This window comes from Mugil cephalus, chromosome 13 (genome assembly GCF_022458985.1).
Source record: "Mugil cephalus isolate CIBA_MC_2020 chromosome 13, CIBA_Mcephalus_1.1, whole genome shotgun sequence".
Classification (NCBI taxonomy): Eukaryota; Metazoa; Chordata; class Actinopteri; order Mugiliformes; family Mugilidae; genus Mugil; species Mugil cephalus.
This window is the reverse complement of record NC_061782.1, coordinates 24,207,645-24,223,725: the sequence shown is the minus strand read 5'-3', so window position 1 is coordinate 24,223,725 and position 16,081 is coordinate 24,207,645. Positions and strand designations below refer to the sequence as shown.

The following is a 16,081-nucleotide window of genomic DNA, read 5'->3' as shown; positions in this document are numbered from 1 at the left end:
ATTCTCTTAACAGCTTTGTGACCGAAAGGAACAAAATGCTGACAAATGGCTGAGCCAGCATTGCTTTAGTGCAGCTGAATACATAAAAAAAACTACACCTGAGAGCCACGTTATGTTCCCTTTCTGTACATAAAAAAAAAAAAAAAAAAAACCTGGCCATATGTGGATCGCTTCAAAAAATCTCCCACACAAATTCATAGAGCTCTATCACAACAATAAAGGCATAAGTAAAATTGTTCAACTTCCTGTTAAAGACAGATAATGTTACCTTTTAGTGGACCCCTCACGGGTGTCATTATTTTGTGCTTTGGCAAGAAAATTCACCACCATAATGTATTTTAAAACCGCCTGTGCCACATAACTTCTTTTTTCTTTCTTCTTCTGCATCTCACATCTTCTGTGAACGGCGTTACATGTCTGCGGTAAACGCACTGCGTTTCCTCAGCAGTCGGAGGTTGTTATGCGCCTCTGGAAGTTAAGATTATTATATTATCCCTGAAACGGGAAGCCCAGTCATGCTGTCGTCGCCAGTCCTTTCGCTTGCACGCATGTTTTCGTATAAATCCAACGCACAACTCGAGAGGGAACAAAAAGAGACACAAGGGCAGCGTCAGGACTTAAGAATGAACTGCTCCTCGGAGACTTCACGCTGGCTCTCTGCAATTAGCTTCACCTATGTCCGGGCGCTACATGAGCTGCTACATGATCTTCCGTGTGGACAATACGATTAGCTGCAGTCACAGTTGGGTCAGGCTAACGTACGGCCGGAGTCGCATCTGTTGTCCACGTCCTGATTTATGCTTCTGAAATTAAGGCTTTCCGTACTAAGCCCCTAAAGATACACAGTTTCAGTGTCAGGTTTCCTGGATTCAGCTTCATAAACTGGTTTCTTGTTACAGTTGACTCAGGCTTTGGGTAAAAGTCACACATTTAGTAAACCAAAACATATATAAAACTGGACTAAACCGTAAAAAGTTGCTTCCAAAATATATCAGGAAACTTGACATATGAGACATGTAGCTGCTAACACCTGCTCACACATATTTGACAGCTAAATCCACAACATTCAGTCCCCTTTGGGAGCATAATGGCAACAGTTTCAGACCTTCCTCCAACTCATTCACATCCTTGTGTAAATACAGCGTAGGCCCAAGAGTAGAGCTCAGGCGAGCCTAGCGTAAATGGCAGCTTGAGCACATAATCCCAACTACAACATGGCACAAAGCGGAGAGGAGGAGAGACAGAGAGGGATGGAGGGGGATTGTGGGGACACAGGAAGGAGAGAGTAAGAAAAGAGAGTGAAATAAAAAAGGAGGGAGAAACAGGCAAGGCGAGAGGGGGGAAGAAAGAAAGAGCGCAAGAGAAGAGTGGGTGGACGAAGCAGCTGCAAACTCAAATACTGTAAATGAAAACTAAAAGGTTAACTGACAAGCACGGACGACAATGTAGAGCTGTAATAAATGCTGCACGTACAGCTGTCAGTACCTCTCAGTGTTTATGAATGAGTTGCTCACAACATGTAGGAAAGAGGTGATGCAACGTGCCACAAGTGAATCAGACATTTTCAAACGAAAAAGCATAAATGAACATCTGAACACGCAGAAGGAAACCATTCCATATAAAACAATAGTGCCCAGACAGGGCTGCAGTAAAAATGGAAAAGTATAAATCTAAGAGAAATAAAATGATAATCATAGTGTGACCTATTAAGTCTGACTTTGAGTTTATATTCACCTAAATTTCGAGATTAGGGATCAGATGGTCTTAAACTGAGCTATTAAACTCTCTCTCTATAGATACACACCCAGCTTAGTTTAGGTTTCAAATCCACTCTTTCCACCCCCTAAAGTCACCACTTTCATGCACATCATCGTAATCTGGAAAGTTTAGGACTTTAAAAGTCCATTTCCAAAGCAAAATTGCTAAAATGACCGCAGGCTCCATCGGGATCAAATTTCCTCTTGTCGAACAAATGAAGTGCTGCATTAATGCATGCTTCCACATTCTTTTGCACTCTGCAGGACCAGTTACATCTCCCCCTGTCCTCTTATCTCCATAACTCCAATGCCACCCTGAGGAAAGGTGTTCTTCAAATGCAGATGACCTGTGATAAAAGCCAAACTAAAGTGGTTCAGCTAAGAGATATCAGTAAAAGAAAAAAACACCAGTTTAGGGTTCAAGAGTGACTTACTGTTTAATTCATTGGTAAGTATGCACAGGGGTGGCTAATTTTGTCTGAAAGTGCGTCAGCCCGACAGCTGCAGATGAATTAACTTATCATATCGTGGCCCGGTTATTCCTGGGTGTAAATCTCAAGTCAGGAAAACAAGTCAAACATCTTAAGATGGAGTGTGGTTGAGTGTAGGAATACATTACTTTGAGTTCCCACTTGTAAATGAAATTGGTTTCCTTGCCGGTCGTAAGCGCATTTGCACTGAGTACATTTCAACCTTCACTTCCCCAAGTTAAGATGCAGGAGCACCGGCGCTTTGCATGTAAATCTCTCAAGTTTAAGCACACAGCCTACGCTCGCTGGCTGGCTTGCCCTGTCTGTCCCTTTCTTTAACACACAACCGCATACACACACACACATACACGCCCACTCAACACAGACACACACACACACACACAAAGCTGCGCAGCGAATCCAACTCTTGACTTTAACTCTCCAAAAGTCTACAACTTGAATTTCCCATGAAATACACTGGAGGGCAATTCCAAAGCGAGGTGCTGGCAGACGTGCAAATTCGAGAGCACACACGGCCTAAACAGCTTGCATCTACACTCATTAGCACAACTGCATCACGTCTCTGGCAAGCAGACGCGCACACCTACACACACACAAATCAGTATTCATCCATCATCTAAATAAATGTAACCAGCCAAAAGGTGCATTTCCACTTCAACATCTTGTCTGTTCTGCAAAATAAGGTAAAAACAGCAGAACTTACTTACTCTTCCTGATAATACTGTATATTCTAGTTATTGGAGCACTGTGGGTTGTTTGTGACTTTCAAAAATGACAAAAGTATAGAAACCTTATATGGCTTGGAGATTTGTCAAAAGAAAAATGCTCCACTTTTGAAGCTGAAATTGTAAAAGATGAAAAAGTAATAACATACATACAACTAAAAAATATGATATTTTCATCTTCTTCTTTGTTCTCTTTGTTTTCAATGAGAACCAGTGCCCTCATTCAGGTCCCATACTTATCTTTGGGCAACAAAGGACTTTCTATCTGTTGATGTAAGACAGTTTTGAAGGAATCACAGTAGAGAAACCTCACCATTGCATAAAAGCCACAAATTTCAAACTTGGCCTACGACTGATGAGAATGGGTTAGTGCTTCACAAACACTCCAGGTCTCACCACACACCAATCAGAGCCGCAAACACTACAACACAGCCAAATAAAGCATATTCTGTTATGACATCCGTGTGTCAGTGTGCAGCCGGGTCTTGGGGCCAAACCAAACCAGAAAATGACCACAAGCAGCAAAATTGAAGGGTTCTGGAGCTCAACGACCACGCTGTGGGTCCAGAAGTCAAACATTACATCATTATCCCCTCACTTTACAAAGCTCAGTCTGCCTTTCAGTGATCCTGTAGGAGTCCTTTTGCCCTCATGCAAGTAAAAACATTTGATCTGTCATTTTGTGGTTATCTGGAACACTTGTGTTTTAACTTACATAAAAACCAGACATTACTGACGAAATCTGCATTAATCAACAAATCTGGAAAATGAAAATAAAAAAGACTGGAACCAGAGGGCCTGGGTTGACCTGAGTCCAAAAGAGTTATTTTCCATGTTCATAATATAGACATGAAGAACATGATTTGGCACTTTGCTAGTAGCATATTGATGTTTTAGTAGTCACACAATAGCTGACCCTTTTTCATTATTCTGTAAGCAGCTGTGGTCAAATTTTATGCTGCACACTGGTGGTTACCATTCGGAGATATCTAACAGATCACTATGGCTGTTCTTTCCATCTCTCATATTTCTCTGTGCGACATGTCAAACTGATCCGCAGTCAATGAATGAGCCAAATGGCCGTTGAATTGTTTCACAGGCACATTTCTGATGAGTGCAGCAAGTTGTAGCAGTAGGAAATGTTCAGTTTTGTATCAGCAGTCATCTCTGAACCATCAGCTACCATTTCTATGCACATATACACCAATCAGGCATTATGACCACTGACCAGTGATCATTTTGTGACAATTCAATGTTCTGCTGGGAAACTTTTGTACCCAGCATTCATGTGGATGTTCCTTAGACATGTAGCACCCACCTAGACCAGACCAGACATGGGGTGGGGTAGCAATGTTGCTGACCTGGCCTCCAAATTCACTAGATCCCAAACTGATCAAGTATCTGGGGGAGCCCACTAACTGTCATAACTGTTTTGGAGGAATAAGGGAAACCGACACAATATTAGGTCATAATGTTAGGCCTGATTGGTATATGTTACTAGAGATTATGTATTTTAAACTAGTATAGAATTACAGAAATGTAATTTCATCAGTGAGCCACTGGTGCAGTCACCATGGTGTTACCTCATTCTGTAATAAAGACTTAAAATTATTTAAATGGAAATCTTTGAGAGCCACTTGAAGGACATGAGACTGAACTTATTTAAAATGACCTTCGGCTTGTAATCTTGCTGTGACACTACATTTTTCAAATCAGATTTGAGAACACAGTGTCCTGGGAAAGTAACAAAGAGCCAAGTACAGAATACCTATTTAATTTAATTTAATTTATGTTGCACGGCACACCTGTAGGGCTGGTAATGTGAACATGTTGCATTGACTTTCATGGATGAGTATGGTAATACTTTACACCTTGCAACATTAATAACTTATTGTTACTATTCTTATTCTCAAATGATTTAGTAAAATGTGTTGACTTTTGAATTTATGTCATGTTTTAAGTAATAAGTTCTTCTCTGACAAAAAAAAAAAAAACTACATTTGGTGTCACACACCATTAAAAGACCAACACTTAAAACCAGCTGTGTTTAGTGTTTGCTACAGTGCCATCACTTCCTGCCAAAAGTTCTCACTTCTTTGCCAAGTCCTCCAGCCTGTCCTCGAGGGCGAAATGCGTGGAGTCAGAACAGCTCTGTGGTGCCACGTCAAACTGCCCGCCAGGGTCTAAGCCACCGCAGGCTCTTCTCTGTCACCGTGTACCAGCAGCAACGGGAAGGAAATGCCCCACGCTCATTTTTCAGTCCACAAAATGGAGCAGAGGCAGCATACGCTTGTGTGTGTGTGTGTGTGTGTGTGTGTGTGTGTGTGTGTGTGTGTGTGTGTGTGTGTCAATGTCTGCGATTTGAAAGGATATGCTCCACGGGCAGGACAGCAGAGCATTGTGAATCACCCATCAGGACACCTGGCTCTCTACGGCGAGAAAAACAAGGCCGAGGTGTGTGTGTACATGTGTGAGTGTGTGTGTGTGTGTGTGTGTCAGCCTCCGTGCTCACAAACACACCCATGACTAACATTAGCACGTTTGGCCATGCAGCCCTCTCGCTGGTCCAATCTCACATTATGTCCCTTTCACCTCTCCCTCCCTCTGGCTGGACCGTGATAAGTAGCCCACTCTCACCCAATGCAAAGCCGTGAATAACGAATGGAGTACAAGTTGCAAGCAACCGCGATGGACACAGACACAATGAGAGGCATGACAGCGGCCGTCCGTCTCTGCCTTTTTCACTGTGTCCTCCCTATTGTAACAAATCAGCAGGATAATGCTCCTTTTATTTCAAAATAACACGATCCAGACTTCTGAGGAACTAATTTCACTCAGCGAGTCGTCCCATCCGACTGCCTCGAGTGATCTGACCCTGGGTTGGTCGGCTTCACTGTTTACTGTCTTCTTTGACCTTAAAACCAGTCACACCACGTCTGTCTCAATCTATGAATAACAGCGGCATCACCACACATGCACAAACTACACATCACTCTCCATTCCCTTAAGGTGGTACGGTCATGCCAGCTTGAATTCTCATAATACGCTTTCTATGTGTTATTTCAAGCTCTCCCAGGACGCTGTTTGTCATTATCGCTGCTTTTGGAAATGCATGTGGACAAGTGAATGCCAGTGTGAATGGATGGGGGCAAACGCTCGGTGTGACATTTGGCGAGGTGTTTGTGGCTCAGTGCCGGTAACCCGTGGCGGGTGGCAGCGGGTATCTTGCTCCTGCCTGGTTAGTTGGGGCTCGCAATGCGCTCAATGACCTGTGTTGCTCTGATTGAATAAATAGCACACGGGGAGGACGTGAGCCAGCAAAGAAGCTGAAGGACGGCCGTGATTAAGTACGAAATGATAATGTTGTCCAATCTGACCCTGCGTTGTTCGTAATGAAGTTTGCGGTTACGGTGGTAAACCTCCTTAAATGTGTTATTTATCTCCCTGAAGGTCTGCACGCTGCCTGATGAATGGCTCGTTTTCAAATGAGTTTTATTGCACATGTGAACTTTAAGTTGATGTGAACTTTTAGATGATGCAGAAGTTATTGAAAAGCAATAATGAGCTATTCATCAGGCAGCATCCACAGCTACAGGAAGATAAATGCAACTAGCACACATCCACTACAAAATATGCAAAATTATAAAGAGGATTTAAAAAGCCTTGTTTATGCTATCTTAGATGTAGTTGATATGGAAAGCAAATCCCATTTTTCTCAAGTAATTTCCGATAAAACATAGTAGCAAGTGATATAGACAAAGAACATGCTTCCTCCCACAGTCTGAAGACATGCGCATTAGGTTAATTAGTGATTCTTAATTGTCATCACATTTCAACTCTTGGTTACAGTCCATGTACAGATCCTCACCATAAACGACTCTTTGCAACTTGTGTTAACTTTAAGAGCTTAACATAGGACAATACTATAATGATATACATTATGTCACTCTAAGTGGAAGCCTATATTATGGACTTTGCTATAAGTCAATATTGTATATTAATAAAAATGCTCAGTTTGAAGCTTTATTTGTTTTATTTATTTGCTAAATTATGCACTGAATGCTGAATCAGCAATTATTTAGGCTAAATTAAACCAGTTATTTTCTTTCAAGAGGACTCATCTGGCAATTTGCATCTGGACTAGTGCTGTCAATAAAAGGCCCCTTCAAGGATACATTTTTCTTCACGTGCAAATAATGCTTGAAATTTATGGCTTTGACCTGACCGTAGTTTGAGAAATCAGGATGTGATCAAAGCAAGTAGAATCTGTAGTCACCCTGCAGAGGGCTGTAATGCATCCTATAGCGTCAAAACTGACAAAAATTCTTAAAGAAGCAGAAGAAAGAGAAGGCGAGCATGAAAAACTGAGCAGAAACAGACAAAGAGGTCCTGTCGTATGTTTCCCAGGACAAGAACTATGCAATCTGCATTTACTGTCAATGTGAACGGAGTTAAAGCCAGATCAAGCAATTGGATAAATTGCAGGGTAGAGGCCTGGAAAGTAATATTCTAAACAGTATTTGTCATTGTATTAGATTGTTGCAATAATAATAAATCATTCAAGTATGAAGAAGCATATTTGTGCAATTCCATGTTATTAAGAGTAAGAATAACTTAAATAAAAACACTTCAAGGTACAAGTGTGAATAAACTGCATTAATTGTAAATGAACGCGATTAATCGCAATTAAATATTTTAATAAATTGACACCACATTACTTCTGACATACCATCATATCTACTTATGTCCAGAAACCCTATGAAGAAATTCCTACTTTAGTCTATTCTAGGTTTGCCGTGGCATGGATGCATAGATTTTAACAGTGTGATGCATACATTCAGACAGTGTGACACTGCGTTATCTCCTCAGTGGAAACAGCCAGTCATGAATGATGCATTAAGTTCATCAGAATGGTCACATTGTTTTTGTACATTATGACTCATGACCAGCGCTGCATGAATCACAAGAAGACACTGAATCGCGTCACTGTCTGAATGATGCTCAGTAACCTTTACATTACAGCAGCCGCTTACAAAACACTTTCTTCATTTTTACTCTGAAATATCTGCCGAGCTGCCACCTATGGTCCACTTTTCCCTTCCTAATCTTCTTGTGTAATTTTTCAGACTTGTTATATTCTTGTTGCAGTAGGATCCCTCTGAAAACACAAATTTCAAACACTAAGACCGTAACAGAGGAAAACAATGTATTTAGCTTAGAGCTCAGTTTCTAATTAATCATCTGCATTTTTGAGTCTCGAAGAATGGAATGAGAGGATAAACGCTCTGGGCGTGGCTCTTCATAAGCTCCTCTGCCTAAGAATGCTGATTTCAAATAAGCTCCCTTTTTCAGAGAGTCATGACTCATTTGGTTCGGGAGGAGATTTAGGCTCTCTCATTTAATGATAATGGCTCATCCAAAAGGCAGCGCGCCGGTGGCCAAATCGCCTGAGCTGACAAGGCTACGAGATGACGCCAAAGTGTTGTGGGTGGTAGGGAAAGAGAATTTCATAGAGCTCCTGAGCTATGGGAGTTCAGAGTTTAAGAGGACAGTGTCAAGTATGTATTACAGGTAAACGTTCTGCATTAAAAGCTTTTAAGGAGTGTAACAATGCAATTCTTAGCAAAATTTGATATGTCAAAACTTTGAGCTTGGAAGTCATTTTAAACACCCCATAATGAAATCCAAATAATGTGCTGCCACCTGCTATAGGAAATGAGTGAGGTTACGCAGGCTTTTAATAGACTAGCTGCCAATTTAATATATGTACAATAAGTACAATATACAGTACAATACATTGACGTGGCACCAGTCGGTCCCTTGTCACTGGCTTCTTTGGCCGATTCAGAATGTTGAATCAAAAGTCTGGACCTATAAACGCAGCACTCTCTAAAAATACAGAAATTATACTGCAGTGAAATACATATTCCTGTAAATTGCGCTTAGAATTACATGTCCCTAGTCACTTCATAATTCTCCCTTAAAGAGCTGTTACATTGAGTGTTCCTGATCTAATTCAGATCTGTCTGTGAACAATCCCTCTCCTTTTTCCACTTTCTTGCTGGCTATTATCTCCAGCCGTCAGCAGCTTAGCAAGTAAAAACCTCTTCTACTTTTGATGTTTTCTCGCAAAAGAAACCATTTCATAAAAAACCTAAAAGTTGAACTTTTCTCGGCTAAAGAAAGAATTTTTTGACCTGCCTGAAAAAAAAATAAAAATAAATAAAAATGAAAAAGCCCAGAGTGAAACTGCCTTCTAACGGCTCTGCTTTTAATCTGACATGGAGCTGTTCTCCACATGACAGATTTCGGGAATGAGAAAGTTTAAAACGAAAAAAAAAAAAAAAAGAAATTTCTCATGGTGGCTGATGTATAACACTGACATTATTCATTCATTCAAGTGCTTGCACAATTTAACCATCCTCTGTGGACGGTTTGGAAAGATTGAAAGTGCAGTTTTTGGACATATTTATTGTTTTGGTTCTTTAAAAGTGGCACGTCATGTCTCAGGGATAAATAAAGTTTTCTGAATCTGAATCTGAATCATCCTTCCCGTTACAGTTTAAAAGGCCATCTGGTTTGTTTGTCACAGGAACACTTTTGACAGGTTTCCTCCTGAGATTAAAGGACGTCCTCTTTTATGATCATCTTTGATGTTTGACTGCGGAGCCTTTGGTCTCTTTTGAGTAAAATCCCTTACTACATGCCCTGTGGCAATATTTATGTTTAATTTTTTTTTTTTTTTTTTAATGAACATGAAGAGCTTTGATGCTTTTCTTTTTTTTTTGCCATAGAGATATATTTTTCATGCATCAATCTAGTCTTTTGAGTCAAAGGATAAAAACATAAAGCCACCACCAAAGAGTCAGTGAGTTGATGATGTGCCATTTGTTTCCAGGGGGTCAGTTTGCAGTCTGGCACAGCAGTTTTTGCTTATTAACCGCAAAAAGTTACAAAATCATAATAATTTCAAAAAGAATATTTGACATTTTATCTTAGCTCAATGCCAGTTTACCCTGTGTTTCACCATTGCTCCTCATATAAATGCATGAAACGCAGCTCACAAGGTACTTTCCTTTTTTCCAAACCTCATGCCAGCAACAGCTATTACCTGAGATGCTGAATCTTTTCTAAATGACATTTTTGGGGAAACAAGCTTTTATAGTTAAGCCCTCAGAAGCATCCATATTCCTGTCAGAGAACAGAGGGATTGAAGTTTTTAATTAATCTGAAAGCTACTGTCTCAGAGGAAACACACGCATGCATACATTCGCTATTTTTTCGACACACATACACACAATACAACAGGAACATTTAGGGGTGACAAGGAAAGAGTGAAAGAGTAACATATCCACCTTTGCATAAATGTCCCTCTGAGACAACTTGTGCCTGGATTAAAGTGTCTGAAGAAGGGAATAGAGCTTTGGTGCCATCATAAAATATTTCAGAGCTGTACTACACAGTGAGAAAGTGTAGCATACAATTTGTACTCAAACACTACTGATTTGCTAAACCATATATATATATACACACACATATATATGTGCTATAGCTATACTACTCTTACTTTTCCTAAATAGTTACCCATGTTGTTATACATACATACATACATTTGAGCCTGATATTGTACATGGAGAAAGGTCAACTTATCCATGAAGGTTGGTTTGGATTCTAGTTCTGAGGTAAAAAAAAAAAAAATAAAAAAAATAAGACCACATTTCGTAATCAGTGACTTTCATGAATTACAATGAAAAGTCTTGTGGGAGTTCTTGCTTGAAGGTATACTGAAAAATTATTAAAAGTGTGGGAGACCCACTAACACCCGTTAAAAATGAAACACCCTGCAACAGTAACACAAAAGCACGCATCTCAACAGAGAAGATATACAGACCTTCAAACCTCAAACCGTAAAGACAGAAGCATGAGCAGAACTATTCCTGTGAATTCATTCTGATTGTTGGTTGGTGGTCAGTGATTTGGAGTCAAAAAAGTTGCCTGTCAGATTCTGCCTGATGATGTTGCAGTTTTGCATGATCTTTCAAGAGTACCAGGCTATCTGATGCCACTGCTCATTTTCTCTTATTTCATAAAATGCAACAACATGCCCACCATACTACTAAACAAGACGTAGAAACCTTCATTGATCATTCAAATGTGCACCAGTAATGTCCCTAAATCAAAAACAGAAAAGAGAGAGGCGATGTAAGTTACAGGTTTAAGCCTGAACACACAAATCAGCATGATTCAACTTCACTACCTCATTGATGTAATCCTGCCTGCAGTGTGACTTGCAGCAGAAAATGTTTGTCAGTGATTGCGCATTTCTGTGTTCGTATCCACACACACATCCGCACTAGAGTATGTGCATGTCCATGGGTTTGTCAGGGATGAATGCTCATGCAGCCTGTGCAGTCCAGCCAATCTATTTGTGTGTCACATGATGAACTGCGATGCAATGAATTGCAAACTCATTCACAAAGACTTGAGTGAGTTAACTTTTCGTCAGGGCATGATGCAAAACGAAATATTTCCCTCACACCAGCAAAACCCGCCATGAGCTGTCTTCGGCCATAAAACTAATGTAGCAGTCACAGACATTGACTGCCCTCTAAAATGGAAATTCATAAGCCAAAATGGCACAGTGGGAATATCAAAATATGACATATCCACTGCTTCTTTCAGGCCCCCCCCACCTCATGGTCTCTTGCCACTTTACCATTCCATCCCTCCATCCCTTCTCCTGGGTTTTTCAACAGAGAAGCACATCTGCTGTGTGAAAATTCTTCTGAAGGGCATGTCAACCCTCTCTGAAACCGATGACTGAGCAGACTTCTGGACGGACACGCCAACGGACTGACGCCTCCGCTGCTAGCTAACATCTACAATTAACTGAACATGACTATTCGATTCTTTGGATATTCATTGGTTTAATAGGTATTCAGCTATTTATTATTTTTTTTTTTTACTATTTATTTCATGAGTAAAACTCCTCCTCTTGCCTGATGACAGCTGGGATAGGCTCCAGCAACCCCCGCGTCCCTAGTGAGGATAAGCAGTAGTAGAAGATGAGACGAGACTCCGTGAGTAAAGACACTACAGTCCCTCAGCTAAAGGAGAAACACCAAGCTGAATACTTCAGCTGTGTGGGAACACTTAAAACAAACTTAAAGCAGACTGGCCTACCATGGTACCATAGACATGCGTGCATAGTTTTCTTGGTAAGAAAGATGTAATTGATCCAAGTAGTCCAATATAACAAGAAGCAACAATATGGTCAGATAATAGTATTAGTTAAACCGTACTTTTACAAGGTTTACCTCTAAGAGATCTGAGATTCAGAGCCATGCAGTGTACCAAAATACCATTCATACCAGACTGCAGCTTAACTTGACTTGAGTCAAAGATGTCTAAAAAAAGCAAAGTATTTAAGTATTCCCTGAAAGATCAGCAGTTACAGGAAATCTACCCTTCATCTCAGGAAAAAAATAATGCATGATCAAACACACACAATAAAACAACTCTGTTGCTTTAGGCCTACCCAGTATGGCCCAATTGGGATGAGCTCTTCTGTTTCTACTGGGATCCTGAAGTTCCGTGGAGGAGGGGTTCCCTCTGCCCAGAGCAGGCTCTCTGCCCTGGGATACCCTGCCCTGGGCAGCCCCCCTGTCTGGAGCGGAGGTGGCAGAGCTGCTCCAAGATTCCCCACCCTCTGCAAGAGATGCGCTTCATTCAGGACCACCGACTAACATCCATCAGGGTTAACAAAGGTCACAGGGAAGTCAAGGCTCCGATAAGAGGGGGTACTCACAGGTCAAAGGGGAAAGGTCAGACAGGAACCGGAAAGACAGCATTCAGATCGTTACGCTGATGGGCAAAAGTCACATTCTGGGTGCTTTCTAGGTAGGCAAAGGAGGTAAAGGCAGAGGGAGCAGAGAGGAGCAAGGTGTCTTATGATCCCAGGTATGAAAGGAATAATTGTAAGACAGTTCAGTATGAAGAGTAAAAGGAAAGAGGAACTGTAGCCTGCAATATCACCAAGGGAGTATAGTTCTTATCTGAAGCAGTCAAAAGAACCTCTAGGCTGGTCCAGATGATGCTCTACGCCTGATCAGAGGAGCAGCACAAGCTCCCCAACGGACATCTTTGCAAATGAAGAGCCAAGTCGCGACAAAAAAGGAAAAACAAACTATTTCCTTGGTGTTTACCTAAATTACCAATTGACAAACTGCACAATTGGTGTTGTGAGGATCACAGTTTAGCCCACTCATGTGTGAAGAGAGTCTACACACAATCACATCGATTGAACAGTCACACTAGCCCTGCATGAAACCAGCCAAGAATAGAAGGATCTGAGGCTGCCTGGTAAATTGGGGGCGCTCGGTTATAGATTTTTAGTTAGGAGGATGGTTGTGGATGAAACAAATGCAAATTTATGTATCAATGCCCTCATTTAACATCTCTGAGAGCAAAGACTGGCACGGAACAAGAGCTCAGCTGGATGCTGTGCATGTGTGTGTGCACGGGTGCCAGCGGGCGCACGCACTGTTGAAGATGTTTAAGGGCGGATGTGCGTATAATCTCGAATCTTGATTGTGAGTTTCCGTTTGAGGCCGTGTTTGCTTCTGAGGGATGCTGGTATTCCATGATCAAAAGGAGAGGCACAAAGGGAGAGGAGAGCGAAAAAGTGGGTAACACTATTATTCTCCAAAGAGGGCTGTTTGTTAGTTGGAGACACTGCTTTAATCAGACGCACTTGTAGCTGTTGACACACATGATTGCAGGGGATCGAGTGTAAATTCTAATTGACCAGCAAGAAAATACAAAGTGTCCTGAGCAGGAAATGAAAATTTGTAAAACTGTAAATAAAGCAAAAAAGTTTGGTAAAAATTAGGGACATCAGTTTTACAGGGAAAGAGGTAATAACTGCTATTGAATGTGGTAAAATAAAATGATGCTAATATAATATGATAATATGACGCCTATCCCTGCTGTGAGAGGTGAGGTACACCCACCAAGCCACACTATAGGACCAATTTAGAACCACCAGTTAACTTAACATGCATGTCTCTGAGCTGTGGAAGCAAGATGGAGCACCTGGAGAAAATCTACCCTGGCACAGAAAGAACATCCTGCAGTCAGCAGGCAGGTTTAACCCCAGAACGTTCTCCATATAACAGAACTGCAATGAGACTATTTTTTCCCTTATTTACTGCATTAGTCTAGCTTAACAACTACACATCAACGACAACAACATCTTTGTCAAGACAAGGCTCAGGTAAAAGAGGTCAAAGTGGAAATCCGCTTCCATAAAAGAATGAAGCTGGCTTTGGAAGGGTATGAAATTCTATTAAGACTCAACGACAAAAGTGAAAACCCTGACGGCCAGAGCCGAGGCCACTTAATCCCGCGGGCTGACAGTGTGCAGCTGAAGGGCTTAGAGCGGCAGCTTAGCACAAGGCCGAGGCTTTGGCGCACCTGCTAGTGGTCTGGTCATGCCTCAGCCAGCTGAGCAAAACACAATGTGATTATAACACATCCGCATTAAGCACACTGAATTAAAACAATCTTCATTGTTGACTCAAAGACGTTGTCAAAGACAAAGCTGTCTGCATTTAAGTGACTGTGCTGTGTGTAATTGTGAAGCAGGTCTGAAATGGTCACTGTGGTGATTTCCGTAAAAAAATAACTTTTCCAATTTTTTTTCAATCAAGTGCATCTTAGAAGTAAAAGTTTGGGCAAATTCTTTGGATAAGTGAAACTTGATACAATGTTATGACCATACGGCACAATGAATGAGATGAGATCAAATAAGATAAAGTAGTAGTAATTTACTACTACTAAATGACTACTAATCCACTTACAGCAGTACACCTCTGTCTAAGCTTCACTCTGGCATGGATGTAATATCAGCCTAAATACAGTATTATTTCATACGCCATTCAAGAAAGAACCACTTTTTGTTGTTTTTATTATACATATGCAATTAGAATGTCTGTATGTTTTTGCCATCCATTCTTTGCTTGGACTTGACTGCATGGAAACACATATCCGTGTATAACTATGTGCATAAGTGTCAGCATCTGTGTATGTGAAACGTTAATTGTCCATATTTGCATGCAGTATGAAGCAGCGGCGGGAGGCAGACCTGGCACATGCTCTCTCCAGCTGATTTGAGCTGTCAACTGCATTTATTAACTATGATGAATCACCCCACCACTTCACATCCAATCAAAGACCTCTCAGAGGGACTCAAATCTGGTCACCTTTGACTAAATGATTTTCTTGGCCCATGGTGCGACATCCAGCAATTGGACTGGCAACCTGATGATACGTCTGCTGTTAGAGTTATTCTGCCAACGGCCCACAGCTGGATCAGTCATTTGTGAAACAGTGTGTTGAATGACGTGGCAAGCTGACACGCAGCTACATGGTGAAAGAACATTTCAAAAGGCCTTTTTGGATAATTTAAAGAGTTCTAAAGTCAATGAGACATGGGACACAAAGGTGTTCTCTTGACCTTGCCTAAGGAATGAGATTAAATCAAGGTTCCGTCCCTGGTGCATGATATAGTACATTTTACAATGCACGCTGACAGCTACCACTGAATAATCTTTCCACCACACTGAAGAGGATTTTCCTTAAGTCTCGCCTTTCCTCCCAAACCTCCAACAATCCATCTGTAATAAAATAAGCATGTAAATACATGTCAGGGCACACTTTATGCTAAATAAAAAAGATGCAACTGTACAGAAGCGAGACAAGGTCAGTGAAAACACAAATCCCCAACAGGCCCCGTCCCTCTCTCTCAGAACATGAGAGCAGAGCTCAGTATGGAACTGTACACCTCAAACCTTGTTGAAGGATAAACTCTTTGATCCCGGCCGCAACGGAAGAGCCGGGGTAGAAAAGAAGGAGGGAACAGCGGAAAAAGAGAGCAATCAATAGATTCTTGTAGACACAGCCTCAAGTTTCCAATCTAACACAGCGCAGTATTGATTAGGCTTCAAGGCACGGGGACAGTCGTGTCAGCAGTGGATTTGGGAGTCTTTAACAAAACAAACTACCTGGCAGGTGAAGGAACAATGGCATTTATAGGGGCTTTTTTTTC

The 16,081-nt window shown here is 41.3% G+C and overlaps 1 protein-coding gene across 3 annotated transcripts in view; it reads right to left on the bottom strand.

Annotated features, from left to right (window-relative positions):
* gfra1a (gdnf family receptor alpha 1a) overlaps nucleotides 1-16,081 on the bottom strand; it is a 90,291-nt gene that overhangs the window by 65,011 nt on the left and 9,199 nt on the right. For 2 of the 3 annotated variants that reach the window (XM_047603835.1, XM_047603836.1), the window contains exon 4: nucleotides 12,512-12,682. The exons of the other annotated variant lie outside the window; for it this stretch is intronic. In XM_047603835.1, the coding sequence (XP_047459791.1) occupies nucleotides 12,512-12,682 (171 nt within the window). The remainder of the gene's footprint in view (nucleotides 1-12,511; nucleotides 12,683-16,081) is intronic. 3 annotated transcript variants of the gene reach the window in all.